The following is a 27784-nucleotide window of genomic DNA, read 5'->3' as shown; positions in this document are numbered from 1 at the left end:
CACATCTCAAATTAAAACAAAACTTGGATCAACAACTTGGATTAGCTCTAAACGCTGCTTAATTTAATCCTTATTGGTGCAACCCACCCTAAGAGATGACTTAAATCATTAGACCTGTGTCCTGCTAAACTCTTATCATTCTTGTTCAAATAAAATGTCCAAACAAACACATGCAGTTACAGTCTACAGTTACTTTTATCACGTTTTGTGGGGCGGGGATTTTGGCTAGTGAAAATGCTGGGTGGATAGTGACTTTGGAACACCACTAGCCACCAGTGGCCGGTGAGCCAAAAAGTTAACATCAAGCCCTGAAAACAAGCACCTAAATATGAGTGATTGACATGACATTTCAAACAGTGCCAGCAGTGTCCTGCTGTATGACAAGCTATACTTCATTTATAAGCAACATTTTCTAATTCTTGTTTATTTATATTACATGCTGACCTCATAATTTAAAAAAAATAATTTGTCACACCAAAGCAGTACCGAAGTAAGGTGAAGCCTCAGAAAAGATAAAAGGTGAAAAACTAAAGCACCGAAAAATATAGGCTGCTTCCATTATACATTTCATTTAAACCTAAAATCTTGATGTTGAAAAAAAAAAAAAAAAAAACCTTGTCATCTACCCATATACTGTACTGTACATTAGCCATGAGTCTAGGCTGACCTCTAGTGGCCTGAAAAAAAAAACCAAAAAAAACAAAAACAAAACATGCATGTGTCTCCAAAAGATAATCACCGTTAAAACAGAGCTTATAATTCCCAAAATAAATGGTAATCTTTTAAATACTGGCTAGAACAACATACAAAATCATTTGTGCTTTGACACAAAAGGGTGATGGAAAATACTAAGAGTCAGCAATAATTTTATAATTAAATTTCTAAAATAGATTCAAGCACAAAACGCTGCACCATCACGTTATAGCAAATTACCAAGCAGCACTCCTAAATCTAATATGCCCCATGATCCTCCCTTCAGGCAGCATGCTGTTGTTCCACACTGTTTGCTCTCCTCCTTCAGACAACCATCCCGTTTTCCAAACCACATGTGCCATTATAACACACTGAACAGCTCTCTTCTGTACAGTAACAATTAAATAGCTTCCCAGCAAAACCGCAAGACTCAAAAATGTGGCATATCAGAAACTCAACCTGCATGTGTGATGAGGGAGGCCGCATGCTTGTTTTTAACTGAGCACAGGGGGTTCAACCTCTAGAATGGAACTAGCCTTGTGGGTACATTACTAAGAGTGCACTGAAACAATGCAACCCCATTCCAGCAGTAATTCCACATAGAATAAACCACTGACTGTCAGCAGAGAGAGAAAGAGTGAGCTTTTCACCCCTGTGTTGTTTCACTAGCCACAGTGTCCACAGAGATAGAAAACTTACTCTGTGTTATACAGAATGACACATAAACACAATATATCTGCCACTGGTGACTAAACATGCCGAAATAGTTCCACATGTTTTCAGACTGATGAGGAACTGGATTTCCGTCCTAAAGAAAATCTCTGAAGTGTGTAAGTGGTCTTCATATACAGGTAAGGGGTGAAGGTTTTGTTTGTTTAAAAAAGTTGACCAAAGGCTTGTACATTTGTTTGTCTAGAGTTAACAGACAAATACAAAAACACTCAGAACAGTTCAGGACCTGTCAGACTCTCTGCTGAAAACATACAATCACACTCTACTCATGCATTACTGTGCATAGATCACATGCAGAACACCAAACTCACAAACTTAATCACATAAAATGTACGTTTTAAAACTTCTGACAAGCAACAACCAAAATAAGTCTGCTCTTTTGTCACCAGGAGATAGCAACGTGTGTGCCCGTGTTAAAATATGGGGTCAGTGTGCCCTGGAAAGTGTGTGTATGAGTATGTGTGCATGTGTGCTAACTGACCAGTGATTATTTCAGGCTTGTATTTTTAGGTGTAAATGCTAGAGTACTACTGACTGAATCCTGTTGTCCTTCCAGTCTCCTTAACCATTAAAGCAACATGATCACACGGGAGGTCGGCATGTTGTTTCTGATAATTCCGGTACCCTAGGATTGGCCACAATGTGCTGACTTACTGACAAGCGGTGTCTCATATCAGACATTTTTACATTGGCTCCATTGTGTTTACCTTCCCCTGTGGCGAGACTGGAATGTGCGTGATGTGTCAGCAGCGTGGGAGATCCAGGTTCGGATACCACATTGAAACCAGGAAGTAATCACGTTCGCATAATCAGTGACAAGTGCGACTCGGAGGCTGCATTTTTTCCTCTGACATTACATTTTTACTCCACTGATGGTTATGCTTATAAAATATGCATTTCTCTTCACTGTATTACAGCCTGTACAGCTGAAAACAAATCTTTGCCCCTCCCCCGTGGATATAAAACCCAGAAAATAGAGCTCACACGTGCCAATACACCCAACGACACTTACCACTTTAGCCACTGGGGGCAGTGTTTCAAATTTCAGTAAGCACAGACCGATTTTAGCTAATAAAAAGTCAACGTATTTTAACCGATTTCACCGTGAGATCAGTCTGATTAAACATCCTGTTCCACTCTGAACACAAGCCTTATCCAATACAGAAGTAACACCCATTTAAAAAATAAAAAATAAAAAACGTGTTTAAATGAGATTTGAATAATCGTGTTATTCACTGCTTCTTATGTCAAACCGTAAAGAGGCATGCGCACATCACTTGCATACATTGACTAACTGACTTAAATCCCAAGATCGATCTTTTACTCTATGTGGAACCCTTTACTATAATGAGATGAAATCACTCGCATTAGCCACAGTCTGGTAGACAAGAAAAAATGAGATCCACGCAGTCCATTAATCATTGAATAATGTCTCTTTTAATACCCTTTCTGTTCTTTAGAGTAAAAAAAAACTAAAAAAAACTAAAAAAAAACTAATAAAATATACAGAGTAAAATTTTTATTTTCATTATGTACCTTGTTAGAAGGTCACCTGTATAATTTACAGCATTAGCTGAGAGAGAATTTCTTTCGTATGTAAACAAAAGAGACATTATATCTGAAATATACACATAGAGTCAAATCAAATTTGGATCGAATTGAACCGAGAGCTTGTGAATCGGAATCAAATCTGTTTCAATACCCAGCCCTATTTATGACCTTACACCGATAAAGGAAAGCCATTTAATGCATTTGCATGATCACATACGTTGTCAGAAGAAGAACTTGCATGTAAACACTCACTGACACACTTTCTGTACAGTCTTTATGCTCTAGTTACTTATTTTGCATCAATGTGCAATTTGATCAAAAGACAACAATAAGCAAAATAGCAGAAGAAAAGCAATTCACAGGTTTACCACTACATTTACCAAGTATTTCTATGTGCAGTGCACACTTTTGGACACTTAAAAATGCCTGAATGTCATTGCTTTAGATACTAAATTTCACACACATATTTCTCAGAATATACTTCACTTTTCTTAGATAGTTTTACTTTTAACCAACTGGTCCCCAGGTCATTTCTAGTGGAAGTCAGCTGCCCTCAAGTTCACACACGTGTCCTAGCAGAATATCCACAGGTGTAGTTCATCACGTTAACCCTGTTCCACTAATGTTTTACAACCCTGTGTGAAAATACTTTGTCTTAATTCTGCAAAAATAATATCTAACGTTTTATCATAAAAAAATAAAATAAATAAAAAATAAAAAAAAAACTTATTTTTGTTAAATATTTTGCTTGAAAAGTCTTTATTTCTTTAAAATAAATGGCACTTGGATGGATATTTTATTATATAATGCAAAGACATTAATACATTGTAAAGTGTGGCTGAAGTGTCCAAATACTTTTAGTGCCACTGTATGTGCCAGCAAAGTTTACTTAAATGGAGACTAAAAGTCTTTAAAAAAAAAAACTAAATTAAAAAAAAAAAAAAAAAAAACTAAAAATGAACAATAGCATATAGAAAATGACTTAATATTTCCAATTACTCATCAAACAAGACTGCAACAAACAAAGTTCAGGTAAAAAAAAAAAAAGAAGACAAAGAAAGAAAAAAAAAGATGTACAACATGTTCTAGACAAACCTTTTTACGAGGCAGTACTCTCAGTGCAATGAACCCTAATGACAAACAACTTGGCCTTAACTCTGAAACACCGAAGGTCATCTGTACAAAATCTGGGCCTACAGTTGGACACCGTCAAGAAGTCATCTCAGAAAGTCCAGCAAATGTCGAACAAAATAAAGAATGGCAGTACTCACTCATGGTGCTAAAGCCACGGGCCCTGTGTCCTCTCTTCCCAACTTACATTTTCCACTCCTTCAGGATCAGACACGGTGTTGAGAGAACGAGGGATCATGGGAGGAAGAGAGGGAGAGTGAAAAGATGAGGGAGGAGTGAGCGAGCAAATGCGGACACAGCCCAGCCATGTCTGACATGCTGATGGCACCAGTCACATGGCCCCTCACTAAACATAGACTGAATTGCTATCAGGCCGGCCGGCTTCATTGTTCCAGTCCTTCTGACCTAGGATCAGTTTTCTCGCTTCATAGAAAAACACATGTGACTTACAGTGCTTTGCAAATAGCGGAATGGAGATCAGGGGCGTTGAGTTAATGGGGGCGTGTGTTAGGCAGGAAGTTAGACAGCCTCAGGGGAACTGGTTCAGAGATAAATCTAGTAGTTTAACAGCTGCTCAGTGTGTGAGTATGTGTATGAGAGAGAGAGAAGCATCCCAGTTGTCCTAACAATGATACATGCATGAATACATGCAGTACATAAAATATCTTAAATGTGATAACGCATATTTGCCAAATGGTTAAATGAAGAATAACACGTCTATGGACTTCTTTTAAAAAAAAACATCAAGATTTTAGGTTCAAATCTATATGAATGTAAGGGAAAGGTGCTGTAAGTTTTTTTGTTGTTTTGTTTTGTTTTTTGTTTGACTTGAGCTGGAGTTCAGAACAGGGTGAAACTTTCAGCTACAAGCTTTTACACATCAAAGGATCAGAGAGCTGAAGACACGCATGCATGCATCTATCAATCTATCTATCTAATTTTTTGTGTAATCTTTCAGACAAGGCCTTTTTAAAGCCAAGCTTAACTTTACATGTCTAGTTTAACTGTATATTTTTTCAGGCACTTTGCAAAAAATCTCATCCAGAGCAACTTAAAGTGGTTTTGTTACATCTTTAGGACTGACATGTTCAACAGATGGTAAGCATGAGGTTTAGGACTGTATCTGATAGAGGACACCACCCATCAAGCAAATTACTGTACCTATAAAAGGAATTACCTACTGCCTTATTATCTTACTTGCCTACACACCTGTAAAGCCAATGTAATTGCTTTAAATAGCTATTTTACCTGTAAAGACTACAGCAACAATCCAATGCAGATGAACAGTCAAAATAGAATTTGTGCATCAATTTAAGTCAATTAAGTGCATACAATGGTCTATTAACTGAAAACAGTCTTGAGTCTGCACCTGATGATTAATACCTACATTCTACTTCATTTATTTTCATGAGTCAGCAGTAACATGTGAAAAATTCATACGTGCATCTCAACATATGGAGAGACGAGTGCTGTAACTTTTTTCTTAGGCAAAAAGCCGATCAGATTGCTGAGACAGGAGACAGCTTCTGAAATGAAGAGTGATGTCGTGACATCATCTCACTATAGGTCAAGAGCAGCACTATCAAACTGTCTCTTTTGTTTGAGACAGTAGAACTCTGCAGTGTCCTTATTGCCAATATCTCAAAAAATGTTGCAATGTTATATCGATCTATTTAAAATGGCGGCGGACTTGTGTGAAAAATAACTCTTGTGTTGGGATAAATGACAGCTTATTTTAATAAAATAATAGTGACAGTAATGATTACATTGTTACTGATATTTTAAAATGAGTATTTGCTGAAAAGCAACTTATGCTTGGTTAAAATGTTGTATATTATTTAGTGAAAAAGCATGTTGAAATTCATATGTATCAAATATGATACAACAGGCTTTTGAGGTATATCTCTTAATCACAATTCCATTCCATTCATACCCACTACAAAAAAAAAAAAAAAAAAAAAAAAAAAATCAAAGAGCTTTGAAAACTCTGACATACTTTTTATAAGATATATTTAAAGTGTGAACTAATATTTCTGTGTATTTTCATGTATGCAGCCTAAAGATCTCATTATTTTACATTACAAGCTATGATAATGTCATCATATCATAAGTTCCTGAGACCCAACGAAAAAAGTTTTACAATTTCCCTTTTTTAAATTTCAATATAGTGTTTGGTGCATAAAATGCATATGATAAAAATTGTTTACTGCAAAAATAATTTGTATTAATATTGTAGTTGATATGCTGAATTGAACTGTGTTACATTTCAATCCATATATATAGACCAAGGACAGGAAGTTGTCATGGCCAAACTCTCAAACATTTGGTATCTCTGAAAAGTCCAGGAAGTCCTCTGATAATACCCCAAGATTTACCACTGTAACATGTATGGGCTAAGAAAAACTTAAATAAAAAAGGTCCTATACAAAACTGAATTGCTGGGCCTCAGGAGGATAATGACCTTTAAAGCCTAATGTATCAAATATGAAAAAAACAAAAAACAGAAAAACAAAAACAAAACAGTTTAATGTCAAACAATTAGAATTTTCTGACAATTCTTTCATATGTCAGTCTTTACAGATTTAAAGCAGCTTTAGAATAACATTAAATTATCTGCTAAATTAATTTTATTCCTGGTTCTACAGCAACTGGTTCTACAATTTAACAGGGGCCTTGGTGTGAAATAAAAACTATCACTGACTAACAATATGCACCCATATATATATATATATATATTATTTTTTTTATTTTTTTTAGATAAACCCTGTTCTAAATTGTAGCAGACATCAAAATAAAAATGTGTCTTTATGGAAAAATACCCCATCAGCACATCGTGTCTAAAACTTAAAATCTTATAATAATCAGTGTTGTTACTCTAAAAAAGTAATTAATTACTAACTACTAATTACATCTTCTACAGTGTAATTAGACTACTGTACTAATTACTCTTTCTGAAAAGTAATTGCATTACTTATTACTTTCTAAAACCCTGATCAACCTTGACCAGATGAAAAATACAAGGATAGACATGAAACTGTTCTTTTAATTCTTTCAAATAAATCATATAAAATCAAATAAATTATTCATGAACTGGCCAAAGAATTTAAGGGGGCTGTATTAAATTAGAAAACATACATTTTAACATTAGACGTTAAAGTTCTATTTTAAATTCACTATTGCTTTATATAGAATTGTTCTATAGTCTATATAGTATTTAACACAATTACAGTCATTTAACTACAGTAATTAATTACTTAGTAATGCATTACGCCCAACACTGATAATAATAAAAAAGCTCATCTGGTGAAATACGTATATACAGTATGCCTTTATTGGAATACAAAATTCTTGATCTGGTGAATGTATAGGCTATAAAAAGCTTGATTTAGTAAATACTTATATATAAGCATTGTAACTGAGTGAAGTAACCACAATTTCAAAACAAGAGTCCTGATAAATCCGATAACTTAGTGTATTTCAGGCTTGTTCATAATCCGGTGTTAAACTCCAAATCTTCTTTTTTCTGGTGATTATTGGGATTTTGGTTGCACAATAAACTGCATCTGGGATTTTATTCATTTTGGACTCTTGCAGACTGTACATTTATGTGTGATACCATCATTGAAAGGCAAAATTTTAGGCTATTTCTTTTTTTTTTTTTTTTTTTTACATTCTACTGTATAAATTGATTTTAAAAACTTCCAGCCGATTCCAGCCGATTAATCAGTTAATTACCGGTATAGGCAAAATCTTTATCGTCCGACCTCTAATCTTGAATATCAAAAACGGCCAGTTACTTCTTATTTTTCATTTCACAGAGAACAAAACAATTATCATATCTTGCATTGATGATTCAACACAAACACTCAGAGTAGGGCTGAACAATCTGGACAAAAAACAGAATTGCAATAATTTTGAAAAATACTGCGGTTGCAATATAAGTGGCAAAATATTATTAACAATAAAACAAAAAAGAAAGAAAGAAGGAAGGAAAGAGTGTTTCCTTTTGATCAAAATTAAGTCATGAGGAAAGATGCTCTACTGCCAGTAGAACTGTGTACCTGTTTTAGCCCACTCTGTGATAGGGTCTTAACCCACTTTTCATCATTATTTTTTGGAACCCAATAATACGTCATTATTAAGTTAAGAAATGTTCATGGAAATATATTTTTTGTATAATATTAACAACAACATCAACAACAATAATAATTATTATTGTTATAATAACAGTACTATCGTTATGTAATAATTTATTGACTTACACGCAGCATTGCTATAAGTTTCGGTTAAATCCTTAAACCTATATTTTGGCGGAAGTTTTTATTTTGGCGGAAGCATTTATTTTGGCGGTACACTGAAAGTTTGCATTAGAGTTGACAATGGCCTTGTTATGCAGACAAATGCTCTCATCTACTCTTCGGTCCATAAAATAAATAAATAAATAAAATAAAAAATATCCTGGTATTATTAAGTTACTTTAGATATGTGTAGTAACTTTTAGCGGCCAAGCAAATTTGGAATTATTCAACAGTGTAATTAGTGAATCTAGAGCACTGTAAATATAAGGCACTCTCTCATTTGTGTATGAGTAAATATGGTACAGAGAACAGAGCTGAGCACATACAGAAAGCGCAGCGAGCAGCCATCAGAGACTATTTATTTATTTAATGAAATTACGGTTTGATAATTGCACTACGTCATATCCAAATTTATTTTGATTAATCGTTCAGCTCCAACTCTGAAATCAGCTCCTGATGAGGTTAGCAATTCCATATTGGCATTAAAATGTACTGGGAACTGTTGCAGTTAGTGCATGAGATGGCCAAAGCCCCAAAATACTAATACAAATAAATAAAATAAAAATGTTCTTGGGGTTCTACAATCAGCAACAGTGAGAGGTGATGGGGGCATACAACAATTAAGTGGCTGTTCAGTTGCGTTGTCTGGCCCTCAGTCACGGTACACACAGCCCTAACAATGACACAACAGTGTTATATTACCATGGCAATGGCAGTCAAACACTGCCTCTGTTTTGGGCATTCTGAAATAATCTTTCCTGTGAGTCAGAACAAGCGTTTGCCTTCGGCAACAGCTTCAAATCTGCAACAAAGTTCATAAATTCATCACACAAAATGAGCACAAACACAAAAACACAAAGTTCACCTCTGAATGAGTGTGGGCACTGAATAGACCCAGACCAGCCCTGTTTCTCAATGACACAAATTCAAAGCCTACTGTAATTCAACAAGTAAACACAGTAAAACATCAACATGTTATGATGCTGTTACTACACACTGTCTGACAGGTTTATTTGATGGTCACAACATCTCATAGTTGTACATGTGACACACACACAGCACAATGATCCTAACATATGATTTTAAACAGTGTGGCTTCATTTTTAACAGAGGAAACCTTGACTAAATGTCTGTTACACAACAGAATCATATGAAACGCAATAAGTCAAACATGCAAATGATGTTGAACTATTTAACGTGTTTATATGGATCAAATTTGTATCCTGAAGGATTAATACGCTTCAGACAAATCAGATTGTTTCTTAAAAGCTTATTAAACAAAATAAGCAAACATAGGCTGCAGAGTGTTTGTTAACTGCTGCAAAAATGTTGGAAAGTGGTACATGTAGGCCATCACCACTAACTCTAGATTTCCACAAGATGGCAGCATGCCATGATAATACGGCCAGCAAGCTTCTAGAAAAGTAGGTTACATGACCTAAAGCTTTTCATATACTAATGAACAGCCTGTGGTATTACAAAACACTTATCTTATCACGTATGAAAGCAAAACATGGAAAGCACAATATCGTGAGGAGGGTGGGGGGTGGTGATCTCACTCATTCACCGTCTGCTGTGTCCTTCAGTGGAGGCAGATCCAGTTACAAAACTTGAACCACACCAAACATCCACATGTCCCTGAAGGTGAATTTTTAGCAATGTATCATCATGGAGACAGATAAAATAGGGGCTGAAATGAATATGTAACACGTTGCTTGCATTAAAAATTATATACACAGTCCTAACCTGGGATGAATTGTTAAAGACTCGTATTGTATAGCTAAAGTGTCTGTTTGGCGCATGTATGGGTGTGAAACACAGGAAGTGTTTGAAAAAATATATACTATTAAGCACACTCCTTTAGCCTATTTAACAATGTTAAATGTATCTATGTAAATAATCAATTAAAACAATTGCATGTTTCCTTGAATAGTTTCTCAATTAAGTGAGCATTGCTTTTTCAAGTAGGGCCCAATGAAATCAGTTTGTTTGTTTTTAAATTCAGTTTTTTCCCCACGTTTACAATTTTTATTCAATTTCATCATCAAAATGGTGTCTAATCAAATGGATTAATGAAAACTTTAATCAAATTAAAACAGAGCAATTACCTTTCAACATACCATTGCATTTTTTAATCAAATAAATTGCTTCAGTAAAGATCCTCACAGCATAATCTAAACAATGTCTTCAATTTCATGGTTCAAGCTTTTATTTTTAATCAAGCTTTTATTTTGACTTGAAGGCTATTCCGTTCTCTGTTTTTAATGGTAGTTTGTCACCACTGGATAAGAAGTTGGTTATATGGTCCAATGTGATCACCGAGCATGTTTACATGCACACCAATATACACAAATTACTCCCAAAATCAGCTTATTAAAAAAATCTGACAAGGCAAGAAATCCATGTTTACATGACATTTGATACATCACGTTATTCTCCACTTATGATGTCAAGCCATGAAGAGGTATGCGCTCAACACATGCGCACACTGGATAATCCGGTAAGAACGGCGGTTAAGGTGTTTACATGCCATGCAAAATCGGCATAATGGGCAAAAATCTACCCGTGTCGATCAGTTTATTCTTATGCCGTTTATGACCTTACACTGATAAAGGAAGGCAGTTTATTGCATTTACATGACCACACGTGTTGTTGGCTTATTAAGCATAATCGTGTAAGAACGTGCATGCAAATGCACTCACTGATGCTCAAAATGCTGGGATTTAATTATAGAAATATACCTGTATAGACTGCAGGCACTGCAGCTTCACAACATGCACTACACCAAATACTACAACAAGTACAGCACGTAATGCTTAGAAAATTTGGTGTTTTCAGCATATGAGCGGCTTCATACACTCACTTTGAAGCACACAGCACATGCAGGCTGCATATTTGAATCGCATCCTTTTGCGTTTTTCAATAAATCACACTAGTACATATCATGAATTTAATGTGATTAATTGTTCATTTCATTGTAAAAGGAGAAACAGTGTGTCACTCAGACAGCAAACGGGGGCCGAGTTGAGTCGGTCGGTGTTCGGTCCTTCCAGTACTGCACAAACACTGGTATTGTTACATCGCCTTGGTATCGAAGTACAGCTATTTATGACAACCCTAGCCAGAACCACCCACATTTCCTTCATAAAATGCAAAAATCTTATGATTTTACAGTATTAACAACAATAACTAGTAGAATGGCATTTTGGTTAAAACTCTGGTTTAATTTCTGTAAGGGGATGCTTAGTAAGTTTCTCAGTGTTTTAGTAATTGTTACTCATCAAGAGCAGGAGGAAATGGCATCCCAGTATTTCCATATGCAAACTGAAGCAGTGTGAATCTGTGATAACAGCAGAGGAAATCATAGGAAGAGCCTTGAACAGACTATATGACATTCAGCAGTGATTACCACTGGAGTATTCAGCAGAGATAAAACCAACTAACACCCCAAACTCATAACATGTAAAATAATCTAAATTGGTCAACAAGTAGCATAACATGACTCTGGATCTGCCCTGTGGGATCACATACAGTGGCCTAAAACTTAAAACAAATGAAGCTATGAAGTTGACACAGGTGTCCTATCAGAGTAACCACAAATGTAGTTTATCACATAAACTATGGACATTTTCCACTAATATTTGACAAGCAGAAAGTGTCCAAATAATGTTTTTAATTTAAAAAAAATCCTGTATACTGTATATTTTTTTATTAGGTAAACATGCTTCTGTGAAATGTTTTGCTTGATGTGTATTGCTCTTATTCCTTTAAATGTAAACCACATAGCATTATTTTGGTATAGGCCTATAATGCAAAGAAATTCATTTGTTTTTAAGTGTACTTCTTGGGGCCACTGTATGTCCAGCAGAAGGCTACACTGAAATAACTTACTCTGCTAGACAATCAGTGTCCTTGAGAAATGTTTTACATGAGACAACTTTGGCCAAACACTGTTTAAGTAGTTGTTTTCAGATAAGACCGGTAGATAACCCATTACAAAAAACATAACAGCTATTTTTGTGAGTGTTGAGTAAAAAATTACTGATCAGAGGTCCTTCTCTTTTCCACCCTCTCTTTGGTGACATCTTAAGCTGAGGACATGACCAAAAACTGTCATCTCCAGTCTCCAGTCCATTCTCATCACACACAGACACACATAAACATAATAGGGTTAAACAACAACAGGCCCCTTAAGACGAGCAGAGATAATCCACCAGAGCCTAGTTGTCAAGCACTCACACAATGTGTCTCCAGGAAGCAAAAGGAAAAACTACAACAGCTTGAAAATGGTGCCAAAAATTCAGTTACACTTGCCAGTTATGTTAATTTGATGTAAAGCATTTATCTCAAATGAATGGAATGGAAGAATCTGGATGTGCAGACCCATTCAAATTCAATGCTACCCTACTGCCCACAGATCAGAGCTGGATCTACACACACGCTAAAACACATTACTGTTAATCACAAGATCAACGGATTGATTGAGATGCTTTTACCTGATGAAAATGCACACTTCTGTAATGAAAATGATGAACACTCCATGCTGCAAATTGTGCAAAACAGACAACCCAATGAATACTGCACAACAGTCTGAAAGTACATGCCATCTACAAATGACAAGATCTTTGAAATGTAGAGTAAGTTTGTTTAGGCCAGATTAGATTAGACCACCTGTGTTTAAGAAATGTACTTTTCAAAACTTTAGGTTACTCACGTAACCTCAGTTCTCAGATAACATGAAGTGAGGCATCTCAATAAGAGAACGCCTCAGGCATGACCGATCGTGGAAGCTCCAATGACACAACGTCTGTCAAGATTGACAGACCAATCGCTGCAGCCCTTAAGGAGTCCCACCTCCCTAATATAAACCACAGCTACCTGTTGCTGCCTTATTCTCTGCATATCTCTTCTCCGTGCAAACTGCAAGGAGGACAATGATGTGAGATACCTAACTTCTTGTTATCAGAGAACCGGGATTTCGTGAGTAACCTAAAGTTCTCTTTCTAACACTCGTTCGGTATCTCACTAAGGGATATAGACAACTCCCAAATTGCAGATATGCTGGCTGAAGAAGATGCCACAAGCAGAGAAAATGCAGAACCTAACAAATGTACTAAATCACCCCTCCTGATATTCAGGAGATGATATCAGAAACAGAAGTATATGGCTCTGCTTATGGATCCCCCTTATACATACAGTATGTATTTGTGCTTACTATATAGTATGTTGCATTCCCGTCTCAAGGACAGTGAGCCACAGAAGGCTATGTTACATCCAGTCTATAAAATCTTAGAAATGTATGAGGAGATGACCAACTTGCCGCAGCACAAATCTCTTGGACTGAAATGCCCTTGAATAGCGCCCAAGACGTGGCCATACCCCTGGTGGAGTGAGCCCGTAGTCCATCCGGGGGTGGACGATTAGAGCTATTACAACATAACACAATCGCATCTACCACCCAGTGAGAGTGCTGGCGAAAAATAGGTTTTCCCTTATGAGAGTCAGACTTTGAAATAAAAAGCTGTCTATTCTCCCATCAAGCTCTTGTCTTTTGCACATACGCACTCAGAGCTTCGCACAAACAATGTAACTGCTCTTCCTCCATGTAGGAAAAAGGCAATGGGTGAAAAGCCAACAAGTCTACTGACTGGCACGAGCCTGAGGAGTTGTTTACTTTAGGAACAAATGCCAGTTTTGGTCAAAGAGTTACCTTCAGACCTCCCTGGGCGAACCACATGCATGAGGAATGAACTGATAGAGAATGTAGTTCACACACTAGCTTAGCAGTTGTGAGAGCAAGTAATAAAGCTGTCTTTAAGGAGAGCAGCTTTAATGTGATACACTCTTGTGGCTCAAAGGGCGGCTGAGACAGCACGTTCAGGACCATGGACAGGTCCCACGGCGGAACGACTGGTCCAGAAACCGGGTGTAACCTCCGAGCGCATCTCATAAATTGACAAATAAATGGGTGCTAGCCCAAAGTGCCAGAGTCGATGCCCACATGACATGCTGATATAGCAGCCAGATAGATTTTGACCGTAGAAAGGGCTCTGCCCTTATCCAAAAGGTCTTGCAAAAAACACAATACATCTGCCAGCGAACACAAGCAAGGAACAATATGTCTGTCAGCACACCATCGTTCAAACACTCCCCATTTGAGATCATAAAACAAATGCGTCCAGGCTGCTCTCACGCTCTGGATCATTTCAATCACTATTGGGGCAAACCAATTTGATTTAAGTTTAGCCTCTAACGGGCCAGGCCCAGAGAGCCAACATCTGAGAAGAGAGAGAGATCTCTGCGCAGCGGTAGAGGCCAGGGGTGGTTGTAAAGCAGTTGAGCTATCTCTGTCATCCAAAGGTGCATCGTCGCCCACCAGGAAGAAGAACAGACGACATTGTGCATTTTCATGCAATGCAAAAAGATCTATGGCTACCTGTCTGTTTCTCCGTCATATGAGGCTCACCACTTGAGGGTAAAGCTTCCATTCTCCATATAGCGGATTCCCTCTGGACAGCAAATCTGCTCCCCTGTTCATTATGCCTGGAACATGTGTTGCGCTTAATGACAACAGTTTCGTGCTGCTTCACACAATCAGTTTCTCTGCCAAACTGTGAAGCTGGCGTGAGCGGATTCCCCCTTGCCAATTTATATAGGCTATCACCGTCGTGTTGGCTGTTCTGATCAACATGTGAAGATTCCTGAGAAAACTCACAAAATGCCTGAGCACTAGAAACAGAGAGCACTGTTAGCAGCTCCAGAAAGTTTGTGCTTTCCAAACACCTATCACTGTTCTGCCCTCGAACACAGCACCCCAGCCTGTGAGAGAATCATCCGTTGTTACCATTTTTCTCACTAAAATGGGGCCCAATGGGCACCCTGTCCTGAAAAAAGACAGGACTCTCCAATAACGGACAGCGTTCATGCATTCTGACAAAACGATCTCTCTGTGACTGAGGCTGCGCTGACGATCGAGCGCAGTGGCACTGTTCAGTTCTGAAATTTCCTCATTCGCAATAACCCCAGGGAAATCACGGCCACTGTTGAGGCAATCAAGCCCAACAGCTGGAGACACATTCTTAGTGAAACTGATCTCTCCCGTTGAAAAAGGGAGATAAAGGTGCGAAACGCACAAAGCTGAATGGAGTTCAGTCTGAGCCCCAGATAAAATGTGTCACCAGTGTGTTCGTATTTCTCTCTGCTTGCCGCTGAGATGGCGTGCATACAAGTAAATCATCCAGATAAGCTGACACCCTGATACCTGCATGTATATATGTACCTATATGTAGAAAAATGTCTATGTGAAAATACACATCTTGAAGATGTATTGATGTAAACCAGTCTCCGTGATGCATTGAATGAGAGTTCTGAGCATGAGCATTTCGACTTGTATCTCTTGAGGTGTTTATTGAGGACCTATACTATACTGAACCTGTATTACAATGGGATGGAGACCTCCCCCTCTTTTGGGAATAACAAAATACCAGGAATTAAAACCCTGATGCCGTTTTTCCAACGGTCTCATTCTTATCACTCCCTTGCTCACTAAAGAGGATATTTCTTCCTCTAATATCCAAGCTGAATCCCCCTGGGCCGCCGACATAACCACTCCACTGAAAAGAGGTGGCTTTACAGCGAATTGAAGCCTGTAGCCCCTCTCTACTGTGTTTAAAACCCAGGGATGAACTGCGCAAGCGCATCAGTTCTTGGCATGAGCAGGGAGTGGGCCCCAACCATCTCCACTCACTAGTGCGGTGGCGCCATCTAGTGGCGAAGAGGGGAGCTGCGATAGCAGCCGGGAGTGATAGTTTATTGGTTTTATTTTTGTGTGGTAATTTTTTTCTGTTTTCACACATCACTGTGACCTCGACCCACAGCCTGCATGCAACAGAGAACAATTTATTATTGTTGTATGACTGCTTGTGCATACTTCCTCTTTTGCCCTCAGAACAAACCCTGTGGGTGGAGGGTGAAGAGAACTTACAGGGGACACTAAAGCAACCTGTGCTACTGCTCCACACACTGTTGGCAGTAGCACACTCAAACTTTCCCTTCTCTGTTTCCCCACGGAATGGAGAAGATGTTGGTCTCGTAAGAGACTGGGACAAAGAAGCCCTGGATGCTGACTCAAGACCCCTCCTGGCAAATCTGACAGACCTCAGGTTACCTACCTCTTCTTTCCCCCCTGAGGGTTAGCAGAATGGTGCTTTGCAGCTGTGTCTGCAAAGGACTGTTTGGGTTTGGAGTGGCCAGGTTTCTGTTGTGGAGCCGTATTACCAGGTTGTTGAGGCATCGTATTACCAGGTTGTTGAGGTGGGCCAGACAAGGCGGCTGGTAGACAGACTGTCCTCCTCTCTCGGAGGGCCTGAAACCTCCTTGGTTTGGCTGATAAGATCACGGAGTGGGCTTTCTCGGGAGATAAACTTCAAATGCCTCTCCCTCCTTCTTCCGAATGTCACACCGTTTGCACATAGCTGAAAGTGTGGCGCCAAAATGAGCTTTCGGGTCCACGGGGGCATCAAAAAACTCCACTTTTTCTTTGTCTGAAAGTCCTGACAGACTCAGCCACAAAGCTCTTTCTCCCACAACAGCCAAGCCCATGTTTCGGCCACAGCTCTGAACTGTGCCACGTGACGAGCACAAATTCAGATCCGCAATTACGAAAATCTCCTCCCAAGTGCTGGGTTGGGAGATCCTGAATCCAACTGATGTCCCATTTCCTCTAATAACTCGTGAGGAGAGACATCGCACTCAGAGCCCGAACCACTAATGCAGAGGATCTGTATACCTTTTGAAAATTAGAGGCTATGAAACACTCTGTTTTTCCAGTCAATGAAGCACCGGTGGGAGACAAAGTTGACCGGCGGCTCAGGTTCAAGTGGTTCGCAACAGAGACTTCCACGGGGGGTTCTGCCATACCAAATTCCCCCATGTCGTGAACATCCAGTCTCGAGAAACCCTTAATGGGTACCTGGTGTGAGAAGGGTTTGTCCCAAAATCTCTTCATTTTGTCCACACAATCCGGTATGGCTGGAATAAATTGCCTTGCTGGCAGGAGATGGGAAGGGAGCCTTTTCCCATCATACAGATCTCGTACAACTCCTGTGACTGCCGGCTGGGTTGGCCACTTCAATGAGATCCAGATCAGCTTGCACAGGGGAAGGGGCACTTCCTCCCTGTGTGCTCAGAGGCCAGGACAAATTCAGGGGGAGAATAGCATCGTCATCGTCTTCCTCAAGGATATCTGATGGCACTTCATCCTTGCAATCATCTCCCTCTCCAGCTAACCGGTCTTCAAACAGCAGGGGAAGAGCTTAGAATGCCTCGTCCATCAACTCCTCCCATGTGAACGGGCTTCGAGAACTCTCCATAACCTCTTCTCCCACGAGAGAGGAGAGACACAGGTCCTCTCCCCCCCCCACTGCCACCCTGTCTTCTTTCTCAAACTTTTTGCAAGAATTAAGCACAGTGGGTACAGCCATCGGAGCTCGATAGCACAGCTTGATCGTGTTTAGCGCCCAAGCCTGTGCTATAGGGAGTATGTGAATCCTTTGCAGAAATCCACGCACCGCACGCACATGGGCAAGGAGGAAGGCCTTTCCCTCCGGGGCTCTCAGGCACTTTGGCTGAGGCCATGATAACACCCTCTTCAAACAGTAAGTCCTTTAAAAGCGGGGTGAGCGCTGTAAAAGTCAGGAAAAACACTGAAACGTTTTCTTACAGATGAAAAGGAGAAAACTTGCCTTAACGCACTAATTTACTCTTTTTAGTCCACAAACTAATTAAACTGCCACTCAACAAAAACGTGGATCAAAAATTACACTATGTAACACAATTTTTGTTCCTGGGTAGTAAGTGTTATTTACTAACTGCTTATGCCTCAAAAGTATAGAAAATGGCTATTATTCCCCACAGACTTTGCTTTTGTGACCAGGACAGTGATATTTTGAAATGTACCTATTTCCAATGAGAAAACGGGCGAATTTGTGTATTTTCGTTCACATAAAGTCAGAAAAAACAACATGTATTTATACTAAAGTAATACACAAATGACTACAAAAGATTTAGAAGTGAGAAGTTTTTCGAGATTTACGATTATACTGTAAATCACTTTCACAAATCAGCCCCCAAATGTAGTCTCCTATTATGTTCTCATTATACTGTCCTTGGTAGTGGCATTCAAAGTCCAGTATATCCTGATGGAAGCACTCGCCTTGCTCCTCCGAGTACACTCCTATGTTCTCCTTGAATTTATCAAGATGAGCATCAAGGATATGGACTTTGAGGGACATCCTACAGCCCATTGTGCCATAGTTCTTCACCAGAGTCTCAACCAGCTCCACATACTTTTCGGCCTTGTGATTGCCCAGGAAAACCTGAACCACTGCGACAAAGCTGTTCCAAGCCGCTTTCTCCTTACTAGTGAGCTTTTTGGGGAATTCATTGCACTCCAGGATCTTCTTTATCTGTGGTCGGACGAAGACACCGGCTTTGACCTTTGCCTCAGACAGCTTAGGGAAGAAGTCTTGAAGGTACTTGAAGGCTGCCGACTCCTTATCTAGAGCTCTGACAAATTGTTTCAAAAGGCCCAATAAGATGTGCAGTGGTGGCATCAGGACCTTCTGGGGGTCCACCTGTGGCTCCCACTTGATGTTGTTCCTCCCCACAGAGAACTCAGTCTGTTGTGGCCAGTCCCGCCTGTGGTAGTGCACCTTGTTGTTCCTGCTGTCCCAAAGGCAAAGATAGCAGGGAAACTTGGTAAAACCGCCTTGGAGACCCATCAGGAATGCCACCATTTTGAAGTCCCCTATGACCTCCCAGTAATACTCATCATACTTCAAGGCGTCCAGCAAGGTCTTGATGCTGTTGTAATCCTCTTTGAGGTGCACCAAGTGAGCCAGGGGAAGAGGCGGGTACTTGTTACCATAATGGAGCAGCACGGCTTTGAGGCTCCTAGATGAGCTGTCAATGAAGAGGCGCCACTCATTCTGGTTACAGGTGATTCCGATTGCCTCGAACAGACTGGTCACATTGTGGCAGAAGCAGAGCCCATCTTGATGGGTGAAGAAGCTGGAAAAAGGTTGGTGACGCTTCCTCTGATCTGCGACTTGCACACTTTCATCCAACAAGTTCCACTGCTTGAGCTGAGATGTCAAAAGCTCGGCTTTGGACTTGGTGAGACCAAGATCTCTAATCAAGTCATTGAGGTCTTTTTGGTTGGGGTAGTATGGGTTTCTCTCCTCAGCTCCACCTCTGAAATTCCTCAAAGTCCATACCCTTAATGCTCATCTTGATAAATTCAAGGAGAACATGGGAGTGTAATCGGAGGAGCAAGGCGAGCGCTTCCATCAGGATATACTGGACTTTTTGAAATATTGCATATCTCACGATTCATTTTGATATGCGATATGAGGTTCACAATTTGATAAAATCTTGATTCAATATTATTTTGACAAAGTATGACAGAAAATTGTTAATTTTTTAGGAAAAAACATTTGAACAAAATGCATAATTTATCATCAAAATAAAGTTCTTTAATACAAAATATAAATGCTCAAAGTTTAAATAATTAGAGTTTCTCAAATACCTTTATCTATAAGAAAGAAGATTTTAAAACATTTTGGGCCACATTTAGGCTTATAAATATAGTTTAAGGCATAACAAGCAATAGAACTGATCAGAACCTGTTTTGAAAAAGTATGTGAAAGTGTATTTTTTTTATTTAATAATTTGGCATCATTATTATAATCACATTTTAACTTAAAAAAAAATATTCTACATTATATCAATTAATATTATATCATAACATTGTATATATAATAATTATATGAGCCATCACTGTTTAAAATAATTTGTACAATTTACAAATAATAAGGTTTACATTCAATTGTATGACCAACGCTAAAATGGTAATATCACTATAAGAGTTCAACGAGTAGGCCTATGTCACAGACTCGCACACACAAACTGCATACGCAACCATGTACTGTCACAGTATGTACTGCATTTGATGAAGGACGCACGTATCTGTTGCCAAAACAGAACGCTATTTTAGGTAAGTAGTTTGAATAGATTTCGGACATACAGTACTTCATCCAGGGACGTGGGCACTGAAACATGACCCGCATATATGACCTAAGAACAACAAACACCAAAATTATCTGCTCTGGTTTTGTTAATCAAGCTCAATTTAAGCGCAAGTAACAATTATCTTGGTATATATGCACTTACAATTGGGAAGAGCAGTCCGACTCGTGGTTCACCGCCTTTCTTTTAAATCCAGTGTTTTGAACGTGATGTTGCCTCAGCTCCCGAGGGATTATGGGACCGTTAAGTGTCCAGTCGATCCGCACTTCAGATTCTCGCCTGAAATAGTATGTCATCTGGGTATTTCTCACTTACTGCTTCATGAATACTGTGGATTCGGACATACAACTCCATTGGCATACTGTTTTTGGCATTCTATATAGTATAGAAGTATGGATATCCAGGTGCAGAGACAGTGTCCCAGTTAATGGTCTCTATGCACGGTCACTTACATTTATGCATTTGGCAGATGCTTTTATCCAAAGCGACTTACAGTGCATTCAAGGTGTACATTTATTTATTTTTTTGTCACTTTGTGTGTTCCTTGGGAATCGACCCCATGACCTTGGTGTCTTAGTTGAGCTACATTAAACACTTCTGCTTTTTGCTTCAGAGGGCGCACTTATAACCGGAGCAGCACCGGAAACTATTTCTTTCTATGCTGTCAAGACGACTCAGGAGAAAATGACTTTTTACACTGGTTATTTGCAGGAGTTTATGCAGGTGACAGTGGACAATATCCATTGCACATTGAGACATGGAGCTGTTTCTCCATCCAGTAAAGAGAAGAAGAATTTAACAACATGTATTTTATGTTATATCGACCACAATGAGCCACAGAAATTAAAGGAATAGTTCATCCAAAAGTGAAAATTCTCTCATCATTTACACACCCTCATGCCATCCCAGATGTGTATGACTTTCTTCAGCAGAACATAAATGAAGATTTTTAGAACAATATTTCAGCTATGTAAATCCACACAATGCACTGAAATTGGTGCCGACGCTCCAAAAAGCGCATAAAGTCATCATAAAAGTAATCCATACGACTCCAGTGTTTCAATCCCTATTTTCAAAAGTGATATGATAGGTGTGAGTGTGAAACAGTTAAATTTTTAAGTCCTTTTTTTGCTTGAAATTCTTCTCCCTGCCCAGTGGGGGCGATATGCATGAAGAATGTAAATCACCAAAAACACAAGGAGAATGTGAAAGTGATCTGTTTCTTACCCACACCTATAGACCTTATTCACGCTAGCGCCATCTTTGATTTTTTAATGGGAATGACAACGAGGCTGTGAGGGATAGACTTACAGTCTCTTCAATAGGCTGTACTGCAGTTTAAAGTGTTTTTGGATAGTTCCGTGGAAAAAACATTGATAAAAATATCTGTCCAAGAACATTCAGTATACAAAGAACTCCAGACAAAATGAGTTGTGGTAAATCAGATATGATCTAGGAGCTTTATACAGCTTTATACCATTCGTGCCATTGAAGAGATGTTAAGTCTATCCCTCACAGCCTCACTGTCATTCCCATAAAAAAATCAAAGATGGTGCTAGTGTGAATAAGGTCTATCTTATTCCTTCTGAATATATTGATTTAACCACTGGAGTCTTATGGATTACCGTTATGCTGCCTTATGTGATTTTTGGAGCTTCAAAATGTTGGCACCCATTCACTTGCATTGTATGAACCAAAAGAGCAGAGATATTCTTCTAAAAATCTTCATTTGAGTTTAGCTGATGAAAGAAAGTCATTCACATATGGGATGGCATAAGGGTGAGTAAATGATGAGAGAATTTTCCTTTTTGGGTGAACTATTCCTTTAATATCGTCCCATCCTTGTCTGTCACCCCTGTACTCAAAGCACTAGACCTGAACATCAATACAATACTGGAACTAAGGCCCCATTTACACCATGCATTTCATATCTGGATAGTATCTGAATATTCTTTAGCTGGATTGCATTTACACCTTGCAGTCAATTGAGTCTCTACTGTGATTGGATACTGATCTGATCAAAGTTACCTGTGCAAAATGGAAAACACTACTTACATATCAGCCTACATTACAGCCTTTGGTAACTAAAAATTCTCCGTCTTTTAGCGAATTTTAAAAACACTGATGGAAATTCAAATGCTTTCTATCACTTTCACAGTCAGGGTTTTTCGTCCATTTAAAATTTTTTGGCCGTCAACAAAGCTACATTTTGGCTCGCTGAAGCAAATCTAATGATATAAATCTCACGTTCGGTGCTTTGTATATGTTTCTCATTTGAAATGCGCGAGTGAAGACTGGTTTCATGTGAGTGTCAATTATTAGAAGTCAATTATTAGAAAACAGGAGAGAAACGAGAGCGAGTGGGGATTTGAGGAGGGAGATATTCCAAGTGTCTTCCAATGGAATAATTCACGGGATTTTGTTCATTTTTCGGGTGACAAGATTGCAAGACAACAGTGTCTGTTTTGTTCTTCACATTGCGATGGCTGAATAGACAGAAAAAGGCAAGAACTGGCAACACAGCGCTTTAACAACAGATGACTGTATCGTAACCTCATCACGTAATTCATTACTTGCGTAGTTGTATCCGGATAATCAAAACGCATTTAGAATCCGTTCCTGACCACCTCCGAATGTGGTTTCAGTGATCCAATCATGATCTGTTCACAATGCATCTTGGGTGCATTTACACCTGTCATTTAATGTGGTCAAATGCAATCCGATCACCAAAAACGCATTTTAATGCAAGGTGTAAAGGGGGCCTAAGAGACACAATTCCAGCCTGACAGACTAACACTGCAGCTATTTTTAACACACTGGGTGGAAAACTTCTGACTCTGAGAATGGGTCACCTATTTCCCAAACTTATGACCAAGGGGAAAAAGGGGTTTGTGCCAGTCTTATGAGCTAAGTTTCAGAAGATTTTCCAATTCCCTAATAAATGATTGAATTTCTTGGGAGTAGTTTCTTTCCAACTGTCAGAAAAAGGCTAAAAATCTGAGCAACTAACCCAAGATCAGTTGAAATGTGTCACATGACAATAATAATCAAGATCACAGTCACTGAATCCAGGAGCAATAGAAACATAAAGTTAATGACAGCACAGGTCTGGCATCAGTGTTTGCTCATGATTGCAGCGTTCCAGAAAACAACCTTTATGACTCAGAAGTGGCCTTGTTTCATAAATAATGGAGCCAAAACTGCCCTGTGTGTATAGGCGGTCATCATAGCATTACTCATGCTGAAAAACTGAACTGAGTTACAGAGGGAGTCTTTCAAAAAGGCTTATTAGAAGCAATTAGTTACTTCTCAGCTAGTAGACAGTTTTCATACAAACATTACAATCCAGTACATTACACTAAATAGGGCTCCTTCATGAAACACAAGCACAACAAATTTGCACAAATAGTTTGTAAAAACATCCTTATGTAAACCGTCTCATTGAATTGAATGCAGCAATTTACACAAGAATGTTATTTCAAACAATTTCTACAGAAATTCGTTCTACTTGTTTTTAATGAATAAGGCACAATGAGACGATATGCCTTAAAGACCACATGAAATCAAAAAATGTCCCGTGGCTTTAAGTCCATGTCGAAGCAACCTATATGCAAGTGTACTCTTAAATCTTGTCGAAAACAGCAGATATACTGTACACATTTCTAACGTTCTTTTTAGTGAAAACAGATCAAAAATATTTTACTCATTCTGCACCACGCAGATTTTTATAATCAAATTCTCTCTAGAGTGATAATGTCCCGCCCCCTAATACAACCTGCAACTAACTAGCAAGTAGCAAATCATGGTTGTGAAATAACTAAAGCTTATTTAGCTTTAGTTATTTACAACTCCATAAACTGGACCTGAAAGTATCTGGCCACAAATGTTTAAAAATCTAACTAATATTCAATATTCTATAACTAACTGACTGAACAAATAATAATAATAATAAAAAATTATAATAGACCAAATATAGGCCAAATAAATAAATTGGCTGATATTTGGCCATACTGAGATTATTGACATCGGCCAATAACTGTGCCCACTTTTTCAAACATTTTTGAGTGAATTTTGAGAGAACTTTGGGTGAAATTAGTAATTTTGTGGACGTATTTGCAACTGTAAATTGTAATATAAATAGTATTCATATTATACAGTATCTGCCATCCTGCTTTGTAGATACTGCCATAAGGGGGGCTCAGGGCAAAAATGCCACAAAAAGCAACAAAAATACCCCTAAAACTCAAAATGCGGGGGCAAGAAATGCACCTGTATTTATTTATTTTTTGCTTTATATTTATAACACCTATTAAAGTTATTAAAATTCTATTCTAAACCTTGTTATACACATTACCACATTTGATTTGATGGCAGTTTTCTTTTAAGGTAATATATTCTCAATACATTTTATTAAATTGAATTATTTGGTTAGTGCTGGGCAATATATTGAATATTAACGATATAATCAAGATAATTTTGCTGACGATTTAAAATTGACCAACATCGTGAATATCGCGATGATTTTAATGTGCTTTCATTTGGCCATTACGTTTCATAAAGAGCGCAACAGTAGACTAATTTCACAATCCTTCAGGGCTGCAAAATTAATAAAAATGGCGAGTTGGTCATACGGTATGTGATATTCACAAAAGGCTGTGATTTAAAGATAGATAAACACGGTCTGTGTGTGATTCGGAACAAACCGGTGACGCGCTGATCTGTGTGCACGCGGATGGCAGTGCTCTCAGATCAGTTCACGTGCATTCTGAAATCAAAGTAATGCAGGTTCAAGCATTTATGCAATTCCAAACATTAGTAACAGTTACAAGTTATTATACAAATCTACAAACATGGCACAGAATAACAGAAAAGCAGGAGATTACAGCATTTCCGGAAATGCAGAACATTGTAAACTGTCAAATATACATAGACATTTTCACAGACTGTGATGACACGTTTCCGCCTTATTTAGCAGCGTAAATCTAGCAAACTTTTTTATATGATAATTTTTTTTAAATATTGAGTGTAAGTTTATAACATTATGCTTTATATTATATTACCCTGGAATTAGTAAAAAAAAAAAAAAAAAAAAAAAGATGGTTCCTCTGATTAAAACAAAACAAAACAAAAAACACTTGAGCTATTTTAGAGCAAATACATAATTATCGAGATATATATATCGAATATTGTCAATAGGCTGAAAAATATCGAGATATCATTTTTTAAGACATATCACCCAGCCCTACACCCTGTCTACACCGAACACGAGCGATGTCGTGTCACATCACAGTGACTTGAGGCTGTCTACACTGGATTGCATCAAAGCGAACATTTCAAGCCGTTTATTTGTTTTGTTGGCAGGACTAGTGCCAGCGCAAGGAGCATAAAATAAAACAGGGCATCATTTTACTGTTGGCGTGACGGGACGGACGTATCCAGTGGAGACAGCATATTGATTTTAATGGGAAGATTTTCTGTTTGGTGTAGACAGGGTGTTATAGTTGATCACCATGGCAACTCACAGCATCAGCCCTTTACAGTGTGACAGTCCTTCACTTCTGACCTTTTTGCACTCTTACCTGTGATGGTTCCTGCATCTCTGCAAATCTTGAAGTCATCACTGATGGTGACCTCGCTTACATACTGCTCCTCCTGCTGGTGTGGAGCAGTGGTGGGTGGGGCTTGGAGGCGTTGGCAATGAGGATCAGGGTTTTGAGGGCAGATAGGGGCGGGTAGGGCTGAGGCAATGGCAGTGGGGGGCGATACCGAGGTGTCCAGCTTGACTGCTTTTCACAGGTCAACCCCAGGAGCCATAGGACAGCGCCCAGAGAGAGCAGTCCAACCGGGTGTGCTTTAACTCTTAGTCAGAGAATCAAGAGCATCTCTGACAGGACAGACCTGGGGCGCAAGACAGAAGGGTAAGAAATGATAAGTAAACAGAAGGCCTACAGTATTAGTCTGTTCCAAAACTTAGTGAGCTGCCTCGCTGTCTCTGCCTTCATAGGCAGCTGTCTTGTATGCCAGCATCCTTACTGAAATGATACCTCATAAGAGAGCGATTTGGAATGCTCTACATAGGCAGCAGCTCTGTGCATCATTCAAATAGAGTTCCTCATGTGCAGCGCACGGGACACTCGACTCACAATTGATTTCAATACAAGTGTTGCAAGAGAAACAACGCGATCCTAAAATGAGCATAACTACGCACCCTAACCCTAACATACACACATTTTGGGTAAAATAGTCAGTTTTGTATCATATTAAACATTTATTTATTGATACTTTTAAGTATTGAATGGATTATGTGTATTTTTATAATCTAAATTTCTCGCAAAGGCTGTTCCAAAAGGTAGGTATCTTGATTATGCTGCCTCCTAAGACATCTCGTTTTGGTTAAATTCTAAGGTAAGATTCGTATGTATCCTTCCCTTGGTAGGCGATTCCAGAATGCACTGTGATGTGCTCGGCAGAAAAATAAATCCAAGATGGCGGACGAAGCGAAACAAATTTAGATTATAAATATAGTTATAATTCATTCAGCACTGACAAGTATTGATAAAAATAATATGAGAGAAAACGTAATATTTTACCCAAAAAGTGTGTTTGATATGCATTTTTATGCTGATTAGAGTACCGCGCCATTCCTCTCACGTCTCCTGTATTGAAATCAATTGTGAGTGGAGTCCCTTGTGTGATGAGTGTGAGGAGGTATAGTTGAATGATGTGCTGAGTTGCCACATACTGTATGTAGAGCGTTCCAAATTGCTCTCTTATGAGGCTCCATTTCAGCCTCATACAATTAGGATACTGCCATACAAGACAGCTACCTTTGTAGGCAGGAGACAGCAAGGCTATTTATAAAGTTTTGGAACAGACCAAAAAGCAGCATAAAAGTAATCCGTATGACTCCAGTGGTTTAGTCAATTTTTTCGTTAGTGATATAATAAGTGTGGGTGAGAAACAGATCAATATTTAAGTGCTTTTTTACTGTAAATATCCAGTTTAACTTTCACTTCCACATTCTTCTTTTGTTTTTTGGCGATTCGCATTCTTCATGCATATCGCAACCTACTGGTTGGAATTGGTCAAAGGTGGAGATTTAAAGTAAAAAAGGACTTAAATATTGATCTGTTTCTCACCCACACTTATCATATCATGGATTGCTTTTATGCTTCATTGATATGCTTTTTGGAGCTTCAAAGTTCTGCCACCATTCACTTGCATTGTACGGACCTACAGAGCTGAGATATTCTTCTAAAAATCTTCATTTGTGTTCTGCAGAAGAAAGAAAG

General features: G+C 38.7%; 2 protein-coding genes across 4 annotated transcripts in view; both read right to left on the bottom strand.

Moving 5' to 3' along the window:
• LOC127452480 (trafficking kinesin-binding protein 1-like) overlaps positions 1 to 26275 on the bottom strand; it is a 76573-nt gene extending 50298 nt beyond the window's left edge. For 2 of the 3 annotated variants that reach the window (XM_051717931.1, XM_051717936.1), the window contains exon 1: positions 4248 to 4352. In XM_051717931.1, coding sequence (XP_051573891.1) covers positions 4248 to 4251 — 4 coding nt within the window. In that variant the 5' untranslated portion in view covers positions 4252 to 4352. Of the gene's footprint in view, positions 1 to 4247; positions 4353 to 26071 lie in introns of those variants that run through there. The other variant, XM_051717934.1, reaches the window with a different exon arrangement.
• Positions 1 to 27784, bottom strand: part of LOC127452486 (syndecan-2-B-like) — a 662603-nt gene that overhangs the window by 6396 nt on the left and 628423 nt on the right. The window lies entirely within an intron of this gene.

Source organism: Myxocyprinus asiaticus, chromosome 15 (genome assembly GCF_019703515.2).
Source record: "Myxocyprinus asiaticus isolate MX2 ecotype Aquarium Trade chromosome 15, UBuf_Myxa_2, whole genome shotgun sequence".
Classification (NCBI taxonomy): domain Eukaryota; kingdom Metazoa; phylum Chordata; class Actinopteri; order Cypriniformes; family Catostomidae; genus Myxocyprinus; species Myxocyprinus asiaticus.
This window is presented reverse-complemented; position numbering and strand designations above follow the sequence as displayed.